Source organism: Schistocerca gregaria, chromosome 4 (assembly GCF_023897955.1).
Source record: "Schistocerca gregaria isolate iqSchGreg1 chromosome 4, iqSchGreg1.2, whole genome shotgun sequence".
Taxonomy (NCBI): Eukaryota; Metazoa; Arthropoda; class Insecta; order Orthoptera; family Acrididae; genus Schistocerca; species Schistocerca gregaria.
This window is the reverse complement of record NC_064923.1, coordinates 473853679-473880123: the sequence shown is the minus strand read 5'-3', so window position 1 is coordinate 473880123 and position 26445 is coordinate 473853679. Positions and strand designations below refer to the sequence as shown.

The 26445-nt window shown below is 44.7% G+C and overlaps 1 protein-coding gene across 1 annotated transcript in view; it reads left to right on the top strand.

Annotated features, from left to right (window-relative positions):
- The window catches only part of LOC126266825 (serine/threonine-protein kinase mos-like), a 97150-nt gene that overhangs the window by 53497 nt on the left and 17208 nt on the right, over window positions 1-26445 (top strand). Inside the window, exon 4 of the mRNA XM_049971378.1 lies at window positions 6071-6245. Coding sequence (XP_049827335.1) covers window positions 6071-6245 — 175 coding nt within the window. The remainder of the gene's footprint in view (window positions 1-6070; window positions 6246-26445) is intronic.

The following is a 26445-nucleotide window of genomic DNA, read 5'->3' as shown; positions in this document are numbered from 1 at the left end:
TTCCCTCAGGAGGCTCAGCATAAGTTTGCTGCGTACGGGCTTAGCGAACCCGGGGTCCTTGAGCTGTGGACTGGTGTGCGCCGCCAGTCTGCTGATACCGTAAGCTCTGGGCATGCTTCAGCGACCACCGTTTGGCGCAACCGTGGAACGTTGTGTGTCTTGGGGACCGGGGATCTTGGCTTGGTTGCCTGGATCGCGAGGACGGTACATACCTCTATAAAAAACCCTTCAATCTTAAGGTGTGCTGCGCGCCGATAAGATGCATAGCTGTTGAGGTGGAACAGTCGCTAGCGGGCAACCTCTGGGGAACCTGCCGCACCTCAGTTGTACAAGGCTTATCCAGGTATGCGGGGCTCTGTCTGGATGGACGTAAGTTTCCCTAACTGCTCGTGGGACGACCATGACTACCACGAATTCTTCTTTTCCTCCTCCTAATTTTTCGCTGGCCAGTGGGATGGGTGGACCGCTGGTAGCCACTACCGCCCAGTCCCACAAGAGGGCTAGGTTAGCCAGTCCTCTTGACTCCAGCGTCAGCAAACGTACAGCAGTTCAGAGTAACAGAGCACATACTGCAAACCAGAATGTGTTTTTAATTATAAAACGGAAAGAGGGTTCCTTTGAAAAGGTTTCGCCATTCTATATCCAAAAGGGTCTAGAAGGAATAGCTGGAACTTTAAAATCAGTGAAGCGTTTACGGAATGGGACACTGCTTGTTGAAACATCAACTGCTCAGCAAGCAGTTAACCTTCAAATAGCTAAAAGCTTGGGGGAATACACTATCGATACAGAGCTTCACAGCACCCTGAACTCCAGTAAGGGTGTTGTTACCTGTAGGGATCTCGTGGACATTCCTGTAGATGAATTAAAGAGTGAGTGGGCTCAGGAGGGAATTGTTGACGTTCAGAACATCATGAAAAGGGTGGATGGGAACCTGGTGAAATCAGACTCCTTCATTCTTACTTTCAATACCCTCAAACTCCCAGAACACGTCAAGGCAGGATTTCTTTGACTGAACGTCCGGTCTTATGTCCCAAACCCAATGCACTGTTTCAACTGCCAGCGTTTTGGGCATACAACTCTAGGGTGTAAGGGGGAAGCGATGTGTGGCAACTGAGGTAAGGCTGCCCAAGACGGAATTGATTGTTCGTCGCCTGTCAGATGTGTAAACTGTTCTGAGAGCCACCCTGTTTGGAGAAGGGACTGTAGAATCTTCCTAGAGGAACGTAAGATACAAGAAATAAAAACAACTAAGCGTATCCCTACGGTGAAGCCAAAAAGATCTTTAAGGCCATGCAGCCCCTCACATTCGTTTCGTCCTTTGCTTCCATTGTTCAGAAGCCGCCTCTGAAGGTCGATGCATCTACAGACGGATGTTGTCAGTGCTGGCACGAACACATGCACATGTCAGTGCACTTGCAAGGCAGCAACTGTATCAGAGCCTGTAGCCCCTCCTAGAACAGCAGAGAAAGGTACAGTAGCTCACATTGAAGAGCCCCAGGCATCTCCGACTGCTGAGGCTGTTCCAAAACCCAGCATGGTCATAAACGCCCCAGCTCCGGTTCCAGCAAAGCCCTCTAAACAAAGGAAAGCACATGTGAAGCAGCACCAACAGATTAAATCGGTTGGTAAACCCTCGGATCATGTTAATGTGGTCCCACTAGACCCTTCATCAGACTCTTCCCCAGAGCTGATGTAGTCTGAGAATATGGGGCAATCATCTCGCCCCAAGACTGAGCCTCCACCCGCTGCAGTCTCCCCACCTCGGCGGAAAGAGAGGCAGAAAATACAACCACCGTGATGGCTCCCATACTACAATGGAACCTGCAAGGGTTCAGGACACATGTGGAGGAACTACATCTATTGATTCAGGATAGACCTATGTGTGTGTGTGTGTGTCTGCAAGAGACAAATTTCAGTGAAACATACACCCCAGAGCTACGTGGTTATGTCCTCCACAAAAAGAACGACCTGAGTGGACAGAGAGCTCGAGGAGGAGTAGGTATCTTCGTCAGCACCGACTACCACTCCTCGCCCCTCTCCCTCACGACGGATTTACAGGCAGTTGCAATATTAGTACATGTGCGCCATATGCTAACAGTATGTTCGCTTTACCTGCCCCCACATGATGTGCTTGACGAAGAGGCTCTCAGTGATCTTCTTACACAGCTCCCCCACCCCTTCATCCTCTGTGGTGATTTTAATGCACACAATATGCTTTGGGGCTCTGCGAGTACTTGCCCCAGGGGTAGAGCAATTGAGAGGCTGCTTCTGTCTACCAGTGCCCATTTGCTAAATACAGGTCAAAGCACGCATTTTTGCATTGCAACTGGGTCGTTCTCTGCCATTGATCTATCGCTTTGCTCTCCAGCCATCGCCCACACTGCTGCATAGGAAGTGGTTGATGACTTACATGGCAGCGATCACTTCCCCATCCGGATTCACCTGCCACATGCAGTGGAACCAGAAAGGAAACCGCCTCGATGGGTGCTTGGTAGAGCCAACTGGGCACTGTATAGTCAACTCGCCCAGTTTGTCCCACAGTCCACGGGACAACCGAAGCGGCAGCCTGTCCCTTGGTGGAGCGACGAATGTCACTGTGCAATCAGGGCTAGGCGGGCAGCTCTGCGTAGTTTCAAATGCCGGCCAACTGTAGAGAACCTTGCAGCTTTTCGGGTGGCGAGGGCAAAGTGTCGTCGGATAATACGAGAGAGCAAGAAGAGGTCGTGGCAGCAGTTCCTTAACACCATTAACCGTTCCACACGAAGTTCCATTGTATGGGAGACCATCAGGAGGATTTCTGGGAGAGGTGGGAGGTGCCCTTTGGCTGCTATAATGTGGAATGGTACTCTCCACACGACCCCAAAAGATATTGCCCAGTCTATGGCGGCTCATTTTGCAGCTATTACTGCAACCACCAGTCAGAATCCAGCTTTCCAGCCCCACAGAGTGGCTGCTGAGAGGAGCAGTTTTGACTTCCGCTCACCCAATACAGAAGAGTACAACTGCCCGTTTTCCATGTGGGAACTGGATTCTGCATTGTATGGGGCTCGTGATACATCCCCTGGTCAGGACAGAATCCACTACAGCATGCTGCGGCACCTCACAGGGAGATATAAAGAAATCCTCCTCCGACTTTTTAATCTAGTTTGTATGTCCGGTCACTTCCCCGACTCGTGGCGTGAAGCAATTTTAATTCCTCTTTTAAAACCTGGGAAAGACCGCACGTGCCCGGGTAGTTACCGTAGTGTTGCCCTCACTAGCTGCGTGGGAAAGACCTTGGAGCGGATGGTCAACCACCGCCTTGTCTGGATGCTAGAATCCAGACAACTCCTTAGTCGCTTTCAGTGTGGGTTCAGGAGGTATCGCTCCACCTTTGATAACCTAGCCCTCCTGCAGGCGGCCATACAACAGGCTTTCCTGCGCCAGCATCACCTGTTGGGAATATTTTTTGACATTGAAAAGGCATACGACACTACTTGGAGGCATCTTATCGTCAGGCACCTCCACAAATGTGGTTTTTGTGGATGTCTTCCCAATTTTATTCGGTCCTTCCTGTCGCCATGTTATTTTCGGTACAGAGTCGGAGACATACTGTCTAGTCGCTTTGAACAAGAGAACGGTATCCCTCAAGGTAGTGTTTTAAGTGTGACGGTCTTTGCTATTGCTATTAATAGTATTACGTCTGTTGTGAAAAGTCCTGTGCAGTGTTCCTTGTTTGTGGACAGATTTCTCTGTATTTTGCTCCTCTTCAAGCCTTGCAACGACGACTCGCCAGTTGCAACTCACTCTCCAACGTTTGGATGACTGAGCACAGAAGAGTGGTTTTCAGTTTTCAACTGATAAGTCGGTGTGTGTTCTTTTTAACCGTTCTCGTTCAATGTTTGACTTGCCTGAGTTGAGGATGAGGGACACCGTTCTGAATTTTAAAGACTCGGTGAAGTTTCTGGGCCTCACTTTTGATTCTAAGCTTACGTGGCTGCCACACATTAAGGAACTGAAAAAACGGTCTCTTAAGGCACTGTCTATTTTAAAATGTCTTAGTCACCTCACATGGGGAGCAGACATGACTCGTCTGCTCCGGTTTTACAGAGTCTTTGTGCGGTCCCGGCTTGATTATGGATGCACGGTGTATGGGTCTGCAAGACCCGCTTATTTGAAGCTGTTGGATGTGGTGCACCATGAGGGGATTCGGCTGGCCACTGGGGCGTTCAGAACGAGCCCCATACCGAGCCTGTGTGCAGAGGCAGGTGAACCGCCACTTCACCTCCGGCGGCGTCTACTAATGGTGCGCCAGGCCTATCAAACATTATCCACACCATACGCGCCTGCATACCACACTGTTGCTCAGCCCCCACTGGTAAGGCTTTTTCGCAACTGGCAACGAGCAACAAGGCCCTATGGGATTCGTGCAAAGGACTGCATTTTAGAGATGGCTGTGGCTGGTTTTAATGTTTTATGTCTGGGTTGGAGCAGATACCCACCTTGGCTCCTCCAGAGGCCCAGACTGATTTTAGATTTGGCAAATTTTAAGAAAGACAGTACATCAGATTTTACTTTCAAATCTTTATTTTTTAACATTTTAGATAGGCATCATGATTTTACAGTAGTATACACTGATGGACCCCAACAGGGGGATTTTCTTGGCTGCTCAGTAGTGTTCCCCGAACGTGTCGTAAGGATTCGCCTTCCCCAGGAATACATTGTTTTTTCGGCAGAACTTCACGCATTCCTGAAGGCATTGGAGCAGATATGGTGTACTCAGGGAAAAAACTTTCTAATTTGCTCTGACTCAATGAGCGCATTAGTCACTGCAGAACCTGTACCCAGCGGAGAAGTTGGAACATCTGATTTACGACCGACTGTACATCCTCCAACGACAGGGCAATCAAGTGTCCTTTTGCTGGGTGCCAGGGCATGTGGGCATACGGGGAAATGAACAAGCTGATAGAGCTGCCAAGGACGCCTGCAGATTACCGGAAGTGACAAAATGTTCTATTCCTTTGCAAGGTATTGTTTCTGTGCTGCGGTGGAAGTATATGCAATTGTGGGAGGAGGAATGGCTGGCGGTGAGGGAAAATAAGCTGCGATTGGTGAAACCCACCATCCAGCCGTGGTGTTCCTCGTGCCGGTCACCTAGGCGTGACGAAGTGACTCTTACACGTCTTCGCATAGGGCACTGTCCCCTTACGCATGCCTTCTTACTACGGCGAGAAGAAACCCCACTGTGTGATGTCTGTGGCGTACGAATCACTATACGCCACATCTTAGTTGAGTGTGATTTATATCGTTCTGTCAGGGCGGAAGTTAATATTAGTGGGGATCTGCCCTCGATTCTAGCCGATGACGAGGCGAGTGTCAAGAAAGTTTTAAGGTACTGTGATGTTTCTGGCCTTCAGCCAAAAATTTTAGGTTGGAATTTTTAGTGTTTTGCCAAGTGGCTTACCACTCCTTTTATACTTGTAATAGGCCAGTTCCAAACATGTGCTATGTGTTACATTTTAACCCTTTCACCTACGTTCTCTTGCAGTTATCCTCTTTATGTGCTGCATTCCACTTTGCAACTGTTGACGTGCAAACTGCCTATGTAGCCTTTCACCTTTAATTTTAGTCCTGTTTTAGCACTTGCTGCATTTTAGTGACACTTGTCCGTTGTTATTTCCGTTCGGGCGCTAAAGACTACACTGTTGAGCGCCCATTTCCACCATATCCATCCACCATCTTTTTTTCTTTGTGTCAGACTGATTCTGATAGCTGATATTTTTTTTTTAATATGCCTCCATAAACTTAAAATATTTATTGAAATACTACATTGTCAAATAAAATAAGGAAAATGCAACCACTTGTTACTTACAGACGACTGGTGCACCACACACAGAAACACATAATGGAAAACAGTTAACCCTAACTTTCGAGGTCTTGATATTTCTCTAGTAAGAGTGTGCACAAGAGTGGCCCCACCTATCTCTCCCCCCCCCCCCCCCCCCCACACACACACACACACATTTATGTATACATTTATAACTAAACTTCTGTATGACCTCCAAATAGCTGTATATTTTTCTTTTTGTAGGTATACACTTGACATTGCTGAAGCTCTTCTGTACTGCCACAGAAGGAATATTCTACATCTCGATGTGAAGCCAAGAAATGTTATTGTCTGTGAGAATACTGATAGATGTAAACTTTTTGACTTTGGAAGCTCATTAAATTTGAAGAAACAATCAAACAAACAAAGGAACTTAATGGTAAAACTGATACTTTATTATACTATATTATCCTGTGTTCTGGTTTGAGACATATTACTCAAAAATAGAAGTAACTTCACTGTATTTGTATCTTTGAAGGAAGAAACCTCCAATAGCATTACCAAATATCACAAATAAAATCTCCCTTGTTTCTTGTGTTATCTTCCTCAGATTCACGCGGAGCCCACTTCTTGCTAGAAAATTCCTTTTATATGTTGTTGCTTCATGAAATAAATAGAATTAAAACTGCTAACAAAATAAAGGCAGTCTGTTTGAAGGCACATATCTTAACACATTTTTGAGATAAAAATCTGCTGCTGGGCAACATTCAGTACTGTGTTGCTCTGCCCATGCATTAAATTTGTCTTCACAATCTTTGGCATGCTGTCCACAAGATGGTAGAAGTGTTGCTACTCATGCCTATCATTCTTGGAAGACAGGCTTCTTCAGTTCTTCTGTTGTGTAAGGAGTAGTTCTACAATGACACGGTGCAAGTTTAAACTGGTTCCAAGTATACATAATCAGATTCATGTTGGCAGATATTGCAGGCCATTCCACTTGGGTGATTTCTGCATTAGTTTCTTGGATGATGAACCCTTCACTGAAATATTGGACTTAGGGCTGAACAGTAGATTGGAGAACATTGTCTGATACTGCAGAACCCTCATTTTACACTTCATAGCAATGAGAGTTATCCAACATCTAGACATGATACTAATCCAGAATTGGAGTGACATAATTCCAGCTAGTGCTACTAGCCCACAACACGACTGATTCCACCACCTTCTTGTTGAATCCTAGGACTGCATGCACCGAGATGGGTATTTAAAGTATTCCATCGTGGGTGAGGCATGCATGCATAATGAGAGATGGATGCACAGGTAGCCAAGAACATTGAAACTTTATTAGTACAGAGAAAGTACACAATAACGCAAACAACAGAAACAGCTTTCAAGTACAGGCATAGTAAAGATTGTCCTGATCTGCTGAAGCAATGTCACTAACACAATATGATTCTGAAAGCAGCATGTGAGCACTCAGTCTGTCACAGGTGAGAATCACTGCCTTAGGTATAGTCAATGTAGGCTGCACTGGTGATGTCCAAGGTTCTGAAGTAATATGCTGTACTCAGAGAAAAATACTCATGAGGCTTCAGAAGTTGAACATCGGTGTTCCGAATGGGACTCCCACTGGCTGGTGAGCTGCTGGGTGATATCCTATAAAGGCTACCCAATGGAATAATACCGGGAAATTGCATGCTACCATGTGGTTTGCAGATGTATGCTAATACCATCTGTATCCACTGAATGTGGCATTTCCAATACTGCTGCAGCTGTCACAGGCAATAGTGAACTGCATCAGCTAGCAGGCATCTGACAGGGTGGCAACCTTAGCATTCCATTAGGTGGCATGTGGCTGGATCATGAGGCACCAGCCATATGCCACAGCATTGGCACCAGGCCACTTCCACACTGTTCTATGATTGTTGTGCATCAGAGACCTCACACTTTTCAGTGAAGACACAGATACCATGATGTAAATTCCATTATATTTTCTTTCTTGCTTACATTCTTGATGTCCCATGAGGCTGGAAATTATGTACTGTTGTTCACATCTAGATACTAGACAATGTGTGGAACTAATTGACCTATGAGCCACAATTTTTATGTAGTAGTTCTGTCAAATAAAAACAGTTTCTTTATTGTATTGTATCAATGCTTTGCAAATGACAGATGCTATATAACTTTGCTGATATATGGTCTGCACAAATAAGGCTGTATGTAACTTGACTTTAAATTACTCTCCAATTGTTCACACATTTTCTGTGCCAAAACCCAGGAAAAGTGGCACCAATAAGAATTTTCTGTATGATATCTATGACACTTTTAGAGGACTTGCACTTTGGTCCGAGAGACTGCATGGTAGAATTTCTTCGTATGTAATGTAAAAGGTACACTCTCAACTAAGTGATCTACGCATTGTGGCATTTAGCTTATTTGTTTTCTTTACTGAAATGTATCAGCTTACTGTTCACATACTAACTGTTGGAATAATATTTGAGTAGAGTGTAGAATAATAATTTGATTGCACAACAAGCACATCATTAGTCTCTAATGATAAAGTTTAATATTAATGCTCAACAAGTGCGGCAACCTGTTTGTGACACTAGAGTCATGACTAAATTTGAGCACAAATACTTACTGACTGTCTTTCAAAACTGAAACATAAATGAGAAACTTGGAGTTCCAACACTACATGCACCAGTAATGAAAAAAATTTGCTTGACATCTACAGAAGAGAGAGAGCATTCAATTGCAGGAAATTTTGACTAGTTTAATGGCATTGGATAATGCTATCAAAGATTTACTTGATGATGTAGAATACAAAGCTGATGTCTTAGCATGTGAAGACTATAGACACACTGAAGCAGTTGATCCTGAAGACAAACTGCAGTACTGAGGGAAGAGTTGGACACCATGGCCAACAGGACAACTTCTGCAGTTCCTACAGAGTTGTACAGCCACAGTGTTGGATTACCACCAACCAAGCCAGGGCCATTTTTTGTGACATTAATAAATGGACTAATTTTTGGTAACAGTCAGAACTGTCTGATTATGCAGACCTGAACTTGTCAATGATCAATAAACATACATTTCTTTGAGTCATAACTGCAGCTGCTTATGAACAAACTAATAGAATTTTACATGCACCTATGGTGAAAAATGAAATTATCCAGGTGAATCAAGACTATCTGGAAGATATTACACCTGTAACACCTAACTCCTACTCTCAAGAATATCTTAACACTTAATGATTGTAATGAGTGCATTCAAGTTATACAGGCAGTAGGGGAGAATCTAGAAGTGTATGGTAGAGTTTTAATTCCAAAGATGGTTTGAACTTTGCTGGAAGACATATGTAGATGCTGGACAATTCCTACAAAGAGGATACAATTGTCAGAAGGGAACACTCTGAAACTGACGGTCTTCATCTCAGAAGAGGTATATGGGCCACAGATGGCTCTAAAAATTTGTTGAGAAACTTGCAGATTAATTAACATTATACCATCTGCAGCAGCCCTCAAAATTCACTTTAAGTCAGGAAATGCAGCACATAAGTTCATACAGAAGGTAGAAGCCTAGTGTGTGTTTTGCAAATGGCTTGGTCAGTGGGCACAAGATGGCGAGAGTCGGGGATGTTCATGACTGCGTCAGGATTTTGAGACCTAGAAATACGTCCTTTCTTTGCCTCAACCAGGGTCACATAGTAAAGACTGTAGAAGGAAAGGAAAAATCATTTTGTCTTTGCTGCAATTGAAGCCATCACAAGTCAGTCTGCAGCATTTCAGAACATTTTAGTTCATCATTTAATTCTAATGAAAACAGCTCATTGGGCACTGTGAATACCAGCTGTTAAGGATTCACTTATCTCCATGTGTATGTAACAGGTCCCACAGGTGTAAGTAGACTTACCTGCAGCTTCTTTTTTTAGTGGCAGCCACTCTAGCTTCATTAGCAAGATGACTGGCTGAAAATTGAAAACAGGAAGTTGTGAATTGCCCACTGGCAATCAGTGCCTCAGTCACACTATCATCTGGTCCACCTGACACTGATAAAAGCATGGAACAATTCTCACATTACAACTACTACATTTGAGTGTCATCACTCATTTTCAAGATACCTGTTAGTACCTCAAGAATTCAAAAGGCATCATATCAGCAATTTACAACTAGCTGATGCTGCAGAGTGATAAAATGATCTTCCCATTTAGCTACTAATTGAAGCACATCACGGCTGGATAACTGTTAGGATGCTGTGCGAATATGCCTATCTGCATCACTGACTTTACAGCCTATGTAACTCAGTTGGATCATTAGTAGAAGCTGCACAAGGATTTCTGTAAATCAGGCCATGATCAAGCTGCCATTCAATAGAGCACTTAAAAACACAATCTGAAATGACTGGTATTTGGAGATAACAGGAAAATGTAACAATAAGGACTGATCAGAGTTAGGAGGATTCTGAACTTCTTAAGGAATTTAATGCTTCCTTACCAAAGAGTAGTCTGCCTCCTCACTCCAGAGAGGCATCTACAGGACGACAACATCTTCAATGTCACATGCGAGAGACAGATGTCAAACTACATCTGAAATGAACAGGACGAACTGGCTCAACAAGAAAATTTTGCCAACGCCATTTATTTGCCACATCAAATAATGATTAGGAGGAGTCAAGAGAGCACCAAGTGGCCAATTGTGTTTAGCGTATATTCACATGAAAAGGGTTCATCACTTAATGATATCTTGAAAAGAGGGCCTAACCTTCTTGCCGAACTCACTGTACCATTCATGCATTTTTTTAATGCAACTTTCTGCCGGTGTTGCAGATATGACCCAGGCCTTCTTGTAGTTAGTTCTCCATCCAGCTAACATATACCTGATAAGATTTTTCTGGTACAGCGACTGTAATCATGGAGCAAATCAAACAAGCAACCTGAGAAGAGATGCTTACCAATTCAAACAATTTCCCTTTGAGCTTAAATGTAGTTGGTTCCTACGTTCAGCTGCACTGAGGGTATTGGCATCTATGTAGCAATTGCAGTTTTCTTGCCTTATCAGGCCATAACACTTACATGGGGACTTTGCAGCAGGTGCTGCAGATAAAAATGGTGCAGTAACACTTTACTATGAATTGACCTCACTCATGAATCAGTGGGTGATGAGCTCTCAGCAGCTGGTCAGAGTCAGGATGTCGCAGTCATTGCCCAGGACCACCAACGGGTGCTGCAGTGATTTAAGCCCGACCCTTCACAGACCAACTTCCTTGCTTTTAAGCGTCTCCATGCTAAGGCTCGCTCCCTTATTAAGCAGTGTAAAAAAAGGGATGCTGGGAGCACTGGGGACATTTGCCTCTTCATTGCAAGCTTGGTCCAAGCTCCCTAGCTTCTGGGCCACTAGTGACAGACAAATGTCCAGGGTCTTACTGTCCAAGATGTTCTGTATACTGATCCATTGGTCCTCGCAGAACGCCGCAGATCGCACTTAGTGATAGCATCGGCATCCTCTTCCTATCCTGAGACTTTTTTCTGGTAGAAATGCCAAGCTGAACAGATTCCCCTCTGTTTAAACCTTCACCAATCTGAAACCTGTAATGGACCCTTCACTGAATGGGAATTTGTGCAGGTGCTTACCTCTTCACATGCCACAGCCCCAGGCCCAGATCCCATCCAAAACCAGATGATCCAACACTTCGACGTTACCCAGAGACAACATGTACTCAGTGTCTTCAACTGCATTTGGCTCACAGGTGCCTTCCCCCTTGCAATGGTGTCCTCAAGCCTGGAAAGAACCCAATGTCTCTCAACAGCTGCTACCCAATTAGCCTGACAAACATACTTCATAAACTGCTTGAGAGGATGGTTAGTTTCGTATTATGTTGGGTACTCAAATCTCAGTGCCTCTTGTCCCCCATAAGTGTGGCTTCTATTAACTGCCAGCATCTTGTCATGGTCTTCTTTGACCTACATAATGCATACAATATAGCTTGGCACTGTAACATTGTAGTTACTCTGCATGACTGGAGCTTTTGCGGCCCCCTTCAGATTTTTTCATGAGGTTTTTATCCCACTGGCTCTTCCGGGTTAGAGTTGGAACTTCACTCAGCACTTATCGATTCAGGAGAAAAGTATCACATAGGGTTCTGTCTTCAGTGTTGCACTCTTCCTCATAGCCATCAATGGGTTTGTAACCTCTGTTGGGTCTCTGGTGCAGCTCCCACTGGGTAGCATATGTTGAGTGTTGGCTCCAAGGTGCCATTTGTTAGGCCTCTACATGAGCTGCCTTCCATGGTTTCCAGTTTTCTCTCTCCAAAACACAGGTTATGCATTTTTGTCATTGATACACAGACAGAACTTTATTTAAGCGACCAGCCCCTAGATGTTGAAGCACAGTCCCATTTCTCAGTCCTTATTTTTGATAAGCTGATGTGGCTGCTCTGTATTCTCCACCTGAAGACTATATGTCCAGATCAGGACTGCCATATTCCAAGGTCCTAAGGTACGTCATCCCTAAGGTCTCTTTGCATCTTGTATGTTCCATCCTTGCAGAGTTCAAGAGTGCCACCACCTTCTACAATGATGGTTCTAAGATGAGACACAAGGCAGGATACACTTTCACATCTCCTTTCCAATATCTGACACAGTTCCATTTATTGCTTCTCATTTCTTTCCCCCGTCTGAAGCCAAATTGATCATTGACTAAGTTTCAACCTATTTCATTCCTAATCCTCCCTTTACCTACTGACAGTAATATTTTTGATGAATGTGACATAAGGGATAGTATTCTATAATCTGTACAGTCTTTTGTGTTTACTCCCTTGGGTAATGCAATAGCTCGACTTTTTGTGAAGTCAGGTGGTATAATACGCTCATCACAACGTTCAGGCACCATAGTGAACAATTTACTCCCTCCTGCAGGTCCGGGAGTTACGATAGGCCTGAGGTATTCCTGCCTGTTGTAAGAGGCAACTAAGAGGAGCCTCACATGTTTCGGCCTTTAAATGATGGTCCCCTGTAGGTTTTCACCTCCATTTTTCAAAATTTTCCCGAAGAGTGAGCCAATTTGGGAAGGGTGACCTACATGGTGCATAGTGTCCATCATGGGTTGAGACCTCTTCCGTCCTTCATCAAAGTGGATCTGCACTTCCACTCTTTCTCCAGCTGTTGAGCAAGGTCACCCAACTGGGTGCATTTTTTCTCCATCCTCTGTGCAGTATTACTCTGTGCGCTGTCAACGATAATGGACTTCTTAGCTCATTTCCGCTTGATATCCATCACGGTAGCCAGTCCATTGTGGTGGGGTCCCCATGTACCATGTTGATTGCAGCCCCCTGACCACACTTGGATCGCTCTGCTGATGCCTGCACTGTTAACTCCCCACGTATGCCAAGCAGTAGATGCCCATCACGCTGGGGCATTGGGACACTCAGCAATGACCATCCTGCCAGGTGGGCTTTGCTGTGGCACCTGTGGATAGGGCCCCTGGTTGGAGTGGATGGCATCAGGGCGGATAACACGCCGTGAAGCATAGTACGTCATCTATTGCTGGTGGTCAAACACATGCAGTCTCTAAGCAATCTAGGTCTAACTTCAATGCTAAGAAATACGACCCCAAATAGTCTCCTCCCCTCCCCCCCCCCCCCCCCCCCCTCCCTGGCCACACCATGGGAGGAACACCAGGCTAAGGATAGCAACGAGGCTTATTCACCTCGGTACCTCGTATGTATGAGAGTTGATGGTGAATCTTTCATGTCCATGAAACCTCAGTTTTCGGTGGAGCATTTAGAGGACAAGTCTGGGGAGGTGGAGGGCTTGTCCAAAGTGCAGTCAGGGTCAGTTTGATCAAAGCAGCATCCTCTGCCCAGTCACGGGCACTACTGGTCTGCAACAAGCTGGGGGATGTTACTGTTTCCATCACATCCCACAAGAGCTTAAATATGGTCCAGGATGTCATATTTCACAGAGACCTACTTTTGCTGCGCACCAATTTAAAATGGCGATGTGTCCATTTTGTCCGGCACATCCACCCCCTTCCTGCTGTACTTCCAGCGCCACCTGTCTGGATTGTGGATGTCCTCCACATCCCAATATTCCCTGTGCCCCACCTCCCATCTGTGTCAACTGCAGAGAGCATTGTTTGCCTTGCTCGCCAGACGGCAGGATTCTCCAGAAATAAAGAAAAATAATGGAATACAAGACCTGGACCAAGTGACCTACACTGAGGCTAAGAGAAAATGAGAGGCTACATCCTGTGCATATGACACCAACCTGAGATGCCGCTATGACATTGGTTCTACCATCTTCTGTTCAACTACATACAGTTGGCTCTGAGCCATCACTCCACCTGCCCCCTTGATGGTTGGGGGTACTTCCCTCCCTGTTGCTCTTGCACAACATACAACCATTGGGGACATAAGTCCCCGCTTCTCAGCCGGAGAAGTGTAAGTCTTCTTCAGCTCTTCTCGCCCGAAAGGGATCCTTTGGGTCACTCCATTCCCAGGTACCTATCAGTGGTAAAGCTGATACCCATCAGTGGCTGAAGCAACCACCGGTAGCTCGTTGTAGGGCTTCACGGTCCTCCTCAGTTCCTGAGACTGAATCAGTGAAGCCCTTCCAGCTAAACACACCTAAAGAGCAGCAAGAGAAACCTAAAAAGAAAAAGCTACCAAGAACTAAGGCACTGCAGTGGCAACCACTCCACCATTACCTACAAGCTCTGTGACTGAGGATGAGGTAAGATTCAGGCATCCACTGACGACCTAGATTTTGCTGGGCCCTCAGACAATGGATGTCGATCGCACGGGTACTCATCTGGTGGCAGCAGGTGACCCTGAGATGTAGACTGTCTGAGTGTTTTATGCCTTCCAAATCTCAAGATCTTTAATCCTTCAGTGAAATTGCGGCAATTTATTCCACTACCTGGCTGAGCTATGGCAACTGTTAAGCTGTACACCTGATTTCTGCATTGCCCTCCAGGAAACCTGGTTCCCGGCAATGTGGACCTCTACTTTCTGCAGCTATAAGGGTATTACAGGAACAGTAGCTACTATAATAGTGTCAGTTGGAGTTTGCATCAATGTCCTGAACTCACTATGTAGTGAACATGTGCCCCTTCAAACCCTCTTGAAGCTGTCACTGTCAGGATAAGCATGATGAAGGAAATGACTGTCTGCAACATAAACTCCTGGAAATGGAAAAAAGAACACATTGACACCGGTGTGTCAGACCCACCATACTTGCTCCGGACACTGCGAGAGGGCTGTACAAGCAATGATCACACGCACGGCACAGCGGACACACCAGGAACCGCGGTGTTGGCCGTCAAATGGCGCTAGCTGCGCAGCATTTGTGCACCGCCGCCGTCAGTGTCAGCCAGTTTGCCGTGGCATACGGAGCTCCATCGCAGTCTTTAACACTGGTAGCATGCCGCGACATCGTGGACGTGAACCGTATGTGCAGTTGACGGACTTTGAGCGAGGGCGTATAGTGGGCATGCGGGAGGCCGGGTGGACGTACCGCCGAATTGCTCAACACGTGGGGCGTGAGGTCTCCACAGTACATCGATGTTGTCGCCAGTGGTCGGCGGAAGGTGCACGTGCCCGTCGACCTGGGACCCGACCGCAGCGACGCACGGATGCACGCCAAGACCGTAGGATCCTACGTAGTGCCGTAGGGGACCGCACCGCCACTTCCCAGCAAATTAGGGACACTGTTGATCCTGGGGTATCGGCGAGGACTATTCGCAACCGTCTCCATGAAGCTGGGCTACGGTCCCGCACACCGTTAGGCCGTCTTCCGCTCACGCCCCAACATCGTGCAGCCCGCCTCCAGTGGTGTCGGGACAGGCGTGAATGGAGGGACGAATGGAGACGTGTCGTCTTCAGCGATGAGAGTCCTTCTGCCTTGGTGCCAATGATGGTCGTATGTGTGTCTGGCGCCGTGCAGGTGAGCGCCACAATCAGGACTGCATACGACCGAGGCACATAGGGCCAACACCCGGCATCATGGTGTGGGGAGCGATCTCCTACAGTGGCCGTACACCTCTGGTGATCGTCGAGGGGCACTGAATAGTGCACGGTACATCTAAACCGTCATCGAACCGATCGTTCTACCATTCCTAGACCGGCAAGGGAACTTGTTGTTCCAACAGGACAATGCACGACCACATGTATCCCGTGCCACCCAACGTGCTCTAGAAGGTGTAAGTCAACTACCCTGGCCAGCAACATCTCCGGATCTGTCCCCCATTGAGCATGTTTGGGACTGGATGAAGCGTCGTCTCACGCGGCCTGCACGTCCAGCACGAACGCTGGTCCAACTGAGGCGCCAGGTGGAAATGGCATGGCAAGCCGTTCCACAGGACTACATCCAGCATCTCTACGATCGTCTCCATGGGAGAATAGCAGCCTGCATTGCTACGAAAGGTGGATATACACTGTACTAGTGCCGATATTGTGCATGCTCTGTTGCCTGTGTCTACGTGCCTGTGGTTCTGTCAGTGTGATCATGTGATGTATCTGACCCCAGGAATGTGTCAATAGTTTCCCCTTCCTGGGACAATGAATTCACGGTGTTCTTATTTCAATTTCCAGGAGTGTATATCTTCCCCTAGCAGATGTAGTACTCCTGAACGTATTGGCTCCACTGATTTATCAACTCCCTAAACCTTTCGTACTTTGGGAGATTTTAATGCGCATAACCCCTTGTGAGGTGGCGCCATGCTTACTGGCAGAGGTAGTGAGGGCGAAAATTTACTGTCACAACTCGACCTCTGCCTCTTAAATACAGTTGCCCCACACATTTAAGTGCGGCACATGGCACACATTCAGCCATTGATCTATCAGTTTGCAGTCCTGGCCTTGACCCATCTATCCACTGGAGAGCACCTGACGACCTGTGTGGTAGTGACCACTTGCCCATCTTCCTGTCACTCAACTGCCATCATGCCCACGGACATCTACCCAGATAGGCTTTAAAGAAGGCAGACTTGGAAGCCTTCACCTCTACTGTCACTGCTGGACAGGTAATGTCATTGAGCAGGTCACTACAAAGATCGTTTCTGTGGAAGAAAATGCAATCCCTCTTTCTTCAGGGAGCCGCAGCGAAAGACAGTCACTTGGTGGTTGCCAAAAGTCGTTGAGGGAATTAACGAGCATCGGCGAGATCTACAGATACATAAGCAGCACTCTTCCCTAGAGCACCTAATAACCTTTAAGCGCCTCTGTGCCCATGTTCGCCAGTCTATAAAATGACGGAAACAGGAGTGTTGGGAAGGTGACGAATGGCACCAATGGTTGACCTGTACCTCTTCCAAGTCTGGAAGAAGATCAGATGTCTTTTTTGGAATGCGACTGCCGAGCACTACCCCCCCCCCCCCCCCCCCCCGACTTTCACGCCCTCAAACGGCGGATGGAAAGGAAAGTTCTTTCATTCACTACACGCCATAGTGAACCCTAAAACACCCCATTTACAGAGTAGGAGCTTGTCAGCTTCCTTGCACATTGCCCCGACACAGCTCCTGGGTCGGATCGGATCCACAATCAGATGCTTAAACATCTCTTGTCTAACTACAAGCAACATCTCCTCATGATCTTCAACCGGATCTGGTGCGATGGCGTCTTTCTGCCACAATGGCAGGAGATCACAATCATTCTGGTGCTCAAACCCGGCCAAAACCCGCTTGATGTGGATAGCTACCAGCCCATCAGCCTCATCAACTTTCTTTGTAAGCTGCTGGAACGTATGGTGTGTCAGTGGTTGGGTTGGATCCTGGAATCACTTGACCCACTAGCCCCATGTCAAGGCAGCTTCCGCCAGGGTCACTCTACCACTGATAATCTTGTTTTCCTCAAGTCTGCCATCCAAACAGCCTTTCCCAGATGCCAGCATCTGCTCGCCATCTTTTTTGACTTGCATAAAGCATACAACAGGACCTGGCGGCATCATATTCTTGCCACATTGTATGAATGGGGTCTTCGAGGCTTGCTCCTGATTTTTAACCAAAACATCCTGTCGCTCCGTATGGCACTCTGCAGGGCTCCATATTGAGTTTCTCTCTTTTTAGTGGCTATTAATGGTCTAGCAGCAGCTGTAGGGCCTTTGGTCTCACCTTACCTGTAGGCGGAGGACTTTTGCATTTCATCCCGGTGTTGCTGAGCAGCACCTACAGGGAGCCATTCATAAGGTGCAGTCATGGCCTCTAGCCCTCAGGTTCCAGTTTTCAGCCACGAAATCGAGTGTCGTGCATTTCTGTCAATGTCACATTATTCATCCAGAACCAGAACTTTACCTTAATGACGATCCACTCACTGTAGGACTGGTTTTCAGTGCCCGATTGACTTCGCTACCTCACCTTCATCAGCTTAAGCGGAAGTACTGGTAGCACCTCAATGCTCTAGACTGCCTGAGCAACACCAACTGGGATGCAGATAGCTGTACACTGCTGCAGCTCTACAGGGCCCTTTTTCAATCCCGCCTTGTTATGGGAGTCAGGTTTACGGTTCGGTGGCACCATCAGCATTGCGTTTACTCGACCCAGTGTACCACTGAGGCATTCGCCTACTGACAGGAGCTTTTAGAACGAGTCCAGTGACCAGTGTGCTGGTGGAGGCTGGAGGCCCTCTGTTGAAGCCACCATCTCCCTTCCCAACCACGGTGGTTCATCTCCAGCATCGGCGGCCGAGATCGAGGCTTAAGATTGTGGTTCACGTCTGGTCCCTTCTGTCTGAACTGGAGTCCTTCCCGTTACTAGCTCTCCTCAAGGTCCATTCACATACACCTCCATGGTGTACACCTGGGCTGCAGATTCTTCTGGACATTTTGCATTGCCCTAAGGACTCCATTAAACCTGCGGCTCTCCACTATCACTTTCTCTCAATTCTCAACTGAAACTGGGGCTATGAAGTGGTTTATGTTGGCAGCTCAATGGCTGATGGTCACATGGGCTTTGCGTATGTTCATGGAGGACATATTGAACAGCACCCCTTGTCAGATGGCTGCAGTGTTTTCACTGCAGAGCTGGCAGCCGTATCTCATGCTTTTGGGCACATCCGCTCATGCCCTGGCGAGTCATTTCTCCTGAGTACTGACTCCTTGAGCAGCCTACAAGCTATCGACCAGTGCTCCCCTCCTCATCCCTTAGTAGCGTCCATTCAGGAGTCCATCTATGCCCTGGAACAGTCCCATCGTTCAGGGGTGTTTGTGTGGACCCCAGGACATGTTGGAATCTCGGGCAACGAACTTGCCAACAGGCTGGCCAAATAGGTTACGTGGAAACCACTTCTGGAGATGGACATCTCCAAAACTGTCCTGCGTTCTGTCTTATACTGCAGGGTTTTTTGGCTTTGGGAGACATAATGGCATAACAGTAAGCACAAAAAGTGCATGTTATTAAGGAGACTACAAATGTGTGGAAGTCTTCCATGCAGTCCTCTTGCAGGTAATCGGTTGTCCTCTGCTGGCTCCGCATTGGCCATACATGTGTGGTTACCTTCTCTCTGAGGACGACACACCTCGGTGTCGCTGTGGCTCACAAATGATGTTTGTCCAACTCTTGCTGGGCTGCCCACTTTCAGCTGCTGGATCTCTAAGGTGCATGTTGTTGCCTGCAAGGACTTCATGGTTAGAACTGAATACTTAATTCTAAGTTGACATAGCAGCTTAAACCTTGCATTGTATGGAACTGGGGACCTAGAAATAAAGGAGAGGCTTTGTCCCCACCGTAGCCTTTGGTGTTGGGCGACAATGCCTCAACAGCAACTTTAGTTTTATGTTTCATTTGTGAGAGTGGGTTTTATCATGTGATCTAAGTTTCACCTCTGTGTCCTCAACCCTAGTGCTTTTAGGATGGAGGTTTTTAATGTTGCAGAGTGGATGGCTTCTCCTTTTTATTCTCATGCTCAGCCAGCCATGGTAATCTGCTCTCCTGTTTTGATCTCTTCTGCATATGTCTTGTGTCTCTCTGTGCTTTTCTTGTCAGATTTTGACCATTTTAGTGTTTGTTGCCGTTCTTTCATTCATGTGGCTTTCTCCTTTCTTCCAGCTGTATTTTGTATGTCTCCATTATTTTACTCCCACCCTTGTCGAATTATTTTAATCAGAATGAGGGACCGATGACCTAGTAGTTTGGTCCCGCCCCCTGTCTTTTAAACCAACAACCAACAATTTACTTTTGGTGCTGTCGCTAATGTTTTGTAGTTCAGTTTCTTTATGATTTGATGAAATGTACTTACTTACATTTTTAGTCGCATTTGGTCCTTGCCAACTACAGAAGTGTACTGCCTATTTTTCTACTGGAAGAATGTGTTAATTACAAACTTGTTCCTCCCAGTAGATGATATAACTTGTGATCTGCTATTTCCGATATCACATCCAGTGATTGCCACTGCAGAATTTATGTTTCATTTTTATCCTAATTTCGAATTAACATGCCACGATATCACCTTTGGTGTGATTTTCTGCCGTTTATTAGCTTCTGTAAAACTCTTTACAGGGCTTTTGCCTCTACATCACACTGTGAGCACACATGCATCACTTTTGACTTTAGTGGAATATTTTTTATTCATTTTCATAAAAATTCTTGTTATTTTATTTAATATTTCTTTGGCATCTTTAATATTGTTTTTAATTTCCATGTTTTATTATAAATCTTCACCTGAATTTCCTCCTTGCTCTGTTCCATCATGCAAAATAAAAGTTCTGGTTTTAATTTTATTCACTCTTCATATTTTCCTAGCACTTTTGATAACCCTACTATATCTCATTTTATTTTATTTAACTCTTCTAACTCATCTAACATGCCTCCATGTTATATAGTTTTGCACATTATTGTCCTCAAATAAAGAGTAGTAGAATCTTTTGGATCTCTAAGGTGTATGTTGTTGTCCACAAGGAATTTATGGTTAGAATTGAATACTTAATTCTAAGTTGACATAAGTTTAAACCTTGTATTGCATGGAACTAGAGACTTAGAAATAATGGAGAGGCTGCAGTGATAAACAGCCCCACAACAGACTACAGCAGTCCACTCACCCCACCGCCGCCCCACACTGGACCCAGGGTATTTGTGCAGTTTGGCCCCCAGTGGAATGTCTCACATCCTCACACCAGACGAGTGTAACCCCAATGTTTGCGTGGTAGAGTAATTATGGTATGCACGTATGTGGAGGAAGTGTTCACTCAGCAATCGCCAACATAGTGTAACTGAGATGGAATAAGGGGAACCAGCCCGCATTTGCCGAGGCAGATGGAAAACCACCCTAAAAACCATTCTCAGACTGGCCAGTACACCGGCCCTCAACACTAATCTGCCAGGCAGATTTGTGCTGGGGTTTGGCATGCCTTCCCACCCAGAAACCAGTGCGTTAGACCGCACAGCTAACCAGGCAGGCTAGCTTAAACATTACAGAAACATCTGAAGCTCATAGCACATGTTCGAAGTCATAACCACCAGTCTGTGACTGCATTTGAATACAACATAAAATTTGTCGCACTGTTGCTAACAAGTTCTTATTCAGTTTCTCATGCGCCATTTACTTCCTGTAACACTAAAATAATGAGGCTTTGTAGTAATTATTGCCATTGGTTACCTGTTGTTCAGATTCATAATTATTTTGTACAGTTCACCTCCACTGGTAGGTTCAGCTTCAAGCTCTGATGTTCGTGAACATGAATATTGAAACGAGATTGTACACTGCCATCTGAAAATCATATCCTGTCACAGACAGCAACTTTTAATTTCAACAACAAATGTGGCTGCACATACTGAATGATCACCAGATAACGTGCACCACTGAAATGGGGTAGTATCAGATATTGTCTTCTTAGTTGATACTGGACAGTTCCAGTCGACAAGTTTATAATACAGTAGAGCGTCGATTATCAGAAGTAATTGGGGGACATGGGTGTTCGGAAAACTGGTTTGTTCGGATAATTGAACTGTACATCTTTATTTGCCAAAAAGAAGTACTGTACAGTAAATTTATTCATAAAAACAGGCATCTCTTTTAGTATTACAAAGTAACATACAAAGACAACTTCAGTAGGAATATATAGTATGTGGCACAGTTTATTAAACAAAAATATATACATATTACATACGCATTTTGCATGAACAATACACACAGTATACAAAATTAACGTTTAAAAAAAATCCTTTATTTTGGTCTGTCTAAGCACGCTTACACGCTTACAAGCAGCTAAGTCACGTACTTTTTTCATCTCGTCACTTTCATCTTGGGCTTCAAAGCATCACTAGGCAGTATCTAAACAAGTGAATGCCTCAGAAGCTGTTGGTATACTTTCATCTTCACTTTCTGCAGCATTGATTGATGAGATGCTGGCGGCGTCATCTTCATCAGTGATGTCATTTACAATCTCGCTGTCCTGCATGATTTGGTGTCCTGGATCTGCATTATCGATATTCATCCACTCATGAACGTCTTCATCACATTCATGGCAAATTATTTTTTAAGCATACCGAGAATTTCGGACGTATGATTTTGTTCGTCATTTTCAATCATACCTTGTGAATTTTCTTCTGTGTCCAAAATTTTATTCCAGGCTTTCTTCCTTTACACTATTCCATACTGTGCTGATCATGTAGGACACATCTTTCAAGTCAATGTTCTTATGATTTCTTAAGAGACTTTCTTCTCCATTCTCTTCTCTTTCTAACAATAACTTGGCAACAATTTTTTCCTGTAATATCGTTTGAAAAGTCTCAATAACGCCTTGATCCATGGGCTGTAATAAGGTGGTTACGTTACATGGAAGAAATATTACCTTTATGAACTTGTCTTTTTCGTTTAAAATATCGCATGATGGATTAGTTGCTGCATTGTCAAGGAGTAGTAGTGTTTTCTCCCTCTTCCCATTCTTTAGCTGATGAGCTTCTACAGAGGGTAAGAAAAGTCCAGAAACCACTTCATAAAAATCCTACTATCCATCCAGACACTCTTTTGTGATGTGTACACAACAGGCAAGGCTGACATATTAACGTGCTTGAAACAACGCGGTTTTTTACTTTTACCAATGACGAACATAGCAGTCGGTGACTCCCAGTAGCATTAGCACAAGCCAAAGCTGTAATACAGTCCTTGCTTTTTTTAGGACCAGGTGCTGCTAATTCATGACGTGAAACAAGAGTTTTCTCTGTAAAGCTTTCCAGTTAAGTCCAGTTTTGTCAGCACTGTAAACGATTTTGAGAGCATAATCTTCTTCCCTTAATACGTCCCTTAGTTTGACTTTGAAAGAATCAGCTGCTGAAGAATCAGCCGACAGTGTTTCTCCCTGTACTGTAAGCTCACGAATGCCATGTCTTGACTTTAAACGTTTTAACCAGCCCGTGCTCGCTTTAAAGTTCGAAGGCCCTCCGAGTTTTTCGTTGAACTGGATTGTCTTGTCACACAGAATGAGACCTGAGATAGATTCTCCTTCCAATTCCTTTTGTGTAAACCACTAGTAAACAGTATCATCTAGATCTGTGTTAGTGGCGAGCTTCATAGTCTTACGGCTTGTTGAGCCATCAGTAGAATCAAGCACAGCTATAAAATTTGCTATGCTCATCTTTTGTTTTTTTGTTTTTTTAATATCCGTTTGGGAGTGAGGGAGATGATGGACGGTAGGGTGGGAGAGTAACAGGTGCGAGTACGTACACAGTTGGGTTAAGCGGTCATTCGGTTGACCGACGTTCAGATAACCGAAACTCTACTGTAATTGATGGTGATCTGAGATAATATGGTGTTATGTATACTTGTCTCTCTAGGTGTGACTACAGTGTTCATCATGATTGAGAGAGGTCTTTCCCATGAAAAATACAAAGTGTGGGAAATATAGGGCCCTTCAATGACAGAACTTAACACTGCATTTAAAAATATTTGGCCCCATTGCTTGTACACTTTATTTGTAACAGCTGTACCTCTGGCCCCACTAGTACTAGCCAGTGCGTGGTCTGAATTTTGCATTTCAGTGTAAATTTGTCAGCATGCTTACTGACGAATTTTCATTTATGCGATCTAAGATCGCCTCAGATTTCTTCATACCAACAATCCATTGCTGAAAACCTTGACTAATTGTGGCTTCAGGAAGTCAGTTTCTTGTAGACTTTGATCTGTGGAACAATCTTTATTCCAGTCATGGTGATGCCTATTGCAACTCTCTGCTCCGTAGATACATTTGGCTTGCAGTATATTAAACCCTACTGCACAATACATGGTGTAATGACTATAGCGCCATCTTAGATGATCAGTCATGAGCTATAAGTAGATGTACTCTCCATCAAACTCACGTCTCGTACAACTGTCTAGTGTTCTCAGGGTAGTGCCAGAAACGTCACTGTGACAGACAAATGTTTGTTATGAAACAAGCAGTATAAACGTACATCTCACATTCTCATTTAAGATGCTGTGCTTTCTGAAATATTTGTTTGCAATCATTACTTACTTACTTACTTACTTACTTACATCAAAGTACTCAGTTCAGGATCCTCCATTGTTTGTGTAATTTCAACTCCAAATATTTTGATCAAACTTCATATAAAAGCCGTAAGAAAAAGGTATCCCAAGTCTGAAGACATTTTCCTCATGGATAGAAGAAGAAAATACATTATATGTACTTGGATCTGGAAACAGCTCAGTTTCTACAATCATTTATGACATGTTCAACACACAAACGCAGAATGTACAAACATACCACACAAAACACTCTTAAAATGTTCAAACACATTCCCATTAGTATCGATAAAAACATCACTACTCTTTTGCATTGAATCCCAAGTGTGTGGATGTATTTTCAACATTTTATGTAAGCAGAAATGTCCTGTTGCATGTTCTGTTAATCTCCCATCCCTAATGTTCCATGAAGAATTAGATACTTGGTTCTAACACATTTGTGTCCATGTAACATACTTTCTTTTTCCATACGGAAGGAATGTGTCCTTCACTTTGAGCTGCACATTTTCATTTCACAGTGCACAATCTGTGTGCAAAGAAAGAAAGATGGGCTTAGATAGGACAATGGTGGGGCAAGAAAATGAATGTGACATTTTCGATGGAACTAGTATTAGGCTTTCAGCTGGTATTTTAGTTTATTGATCTGGCTTGATACTGTGTGTGTCCAGAAATGCAAGGTTTCCAGGAAAGATATAAAGACTGATACAGTTTCATTCTAATATGGAAAGATTTAAATCTAAATGTCTTTGTTTCTTTCTTACCGTAATGTAGTCATCCGCAGCTCGTGGTCTCGCGGTAGCGTTCTTGCTTCCAGAGCACCGGGTTCTGGGTTCGATTCCCGACGGGGTCAGGGATTTTTCCTGCCTCGAGGTGACTGGGTGTCGTCGTCGTCGTCGTCGTCGTCGTCGTCATCCATCCCCATTACGGTCGGAGGAAGACAATGGCATACCACCTCCACTAGTACCTTGCCTAGTAAGGCGGCGTGGGTCTCCCGCATCGCTCCCCTACGCAAAGTGTAATGTCTTCTTGGTTGATTTTGAAATACTGTATTTATCACCAGCTTTTCTCTATGCAAAAGCCTTCGTCCTCTTTGATTTCTAACTCCTGATCTATATCTACCTGTCAGTTCATTTCCTTGTGTATTTCACACCACACCATTCCAGTCACACTTGATAATAAGATTCTATTGCAGAACTTCATCAATTTCACACACTACTTCTGTTCCATCATTATGTCCAGACACTGGCATCTATACTTGAATGACAGTGAAGTCTACTGGGCTGCCTTCAGTTCATCATTAAAACAGTGGAAAATATCAGCCCTAGAACGGCAGGAAGGCATCATTTGACCCCTAATGAGATACGCATTAAAAATCCGCAATATGATCAAAGTTAGATCTACATATTTTACATTCATCTACCCAGAAAAGTGACATATTTCTGAAGTTGATTACATTTCTCTATTTCTTTCACCTGTTTGTTCAGAAACATCTGATTGCAAATAGTATATTGCCCAAGTCACAGTTTGGATTTCTTAAGGGTTCTGATAAAGAGAACGTTATTTACACTTAGAGTGAGAATGTACTTAATTCATTAGATAATATATTAAGGCTACTGCCATTTTCAGTGACCTGTCAAAAGCCTCTGATTGTGTGAACCACAGCATTCTTTGAAATAAATTAGAATATTGTGGTGTCACCAGCAATGCTGCAAAATGGTTCAAGTCTTATCCATCTAACAGGAAACAAAGGGTGTCATTGCAACACAACTGTGCAGCAGGCAGTCCGTCTGCATCTGATTGGGGTTTAATTACATGTAGTGTTCCTCAAGGTTCCATCTTCGGCACACTCCTTTTCCTTGTGTACATTAATGATCTGTCATCTGTTACATTGCCAGATGCTAAGTTTGCTTTGTTTGCAGATGATGCAACTCCTCTTACTCTGTAGATGAATATCTTCAGAGACTGTTAAACCAGCTTAAGTAAAAATGTCTGTTTGATTTCATTTTGACAGCACTTGGTCACAATAATCAAGATTAGGTATTTTGTGTATGATAAATCTATTAATAGTACATAACAATGTTATATTCTGACAGCATGTTAATTCTGTAAATATTAGCTGTTCCAGTTTACCACATTGTATTCACCTATTTCGACAATCTCCTGACAAATGATCAGGATAGTAAGTATTATATTAA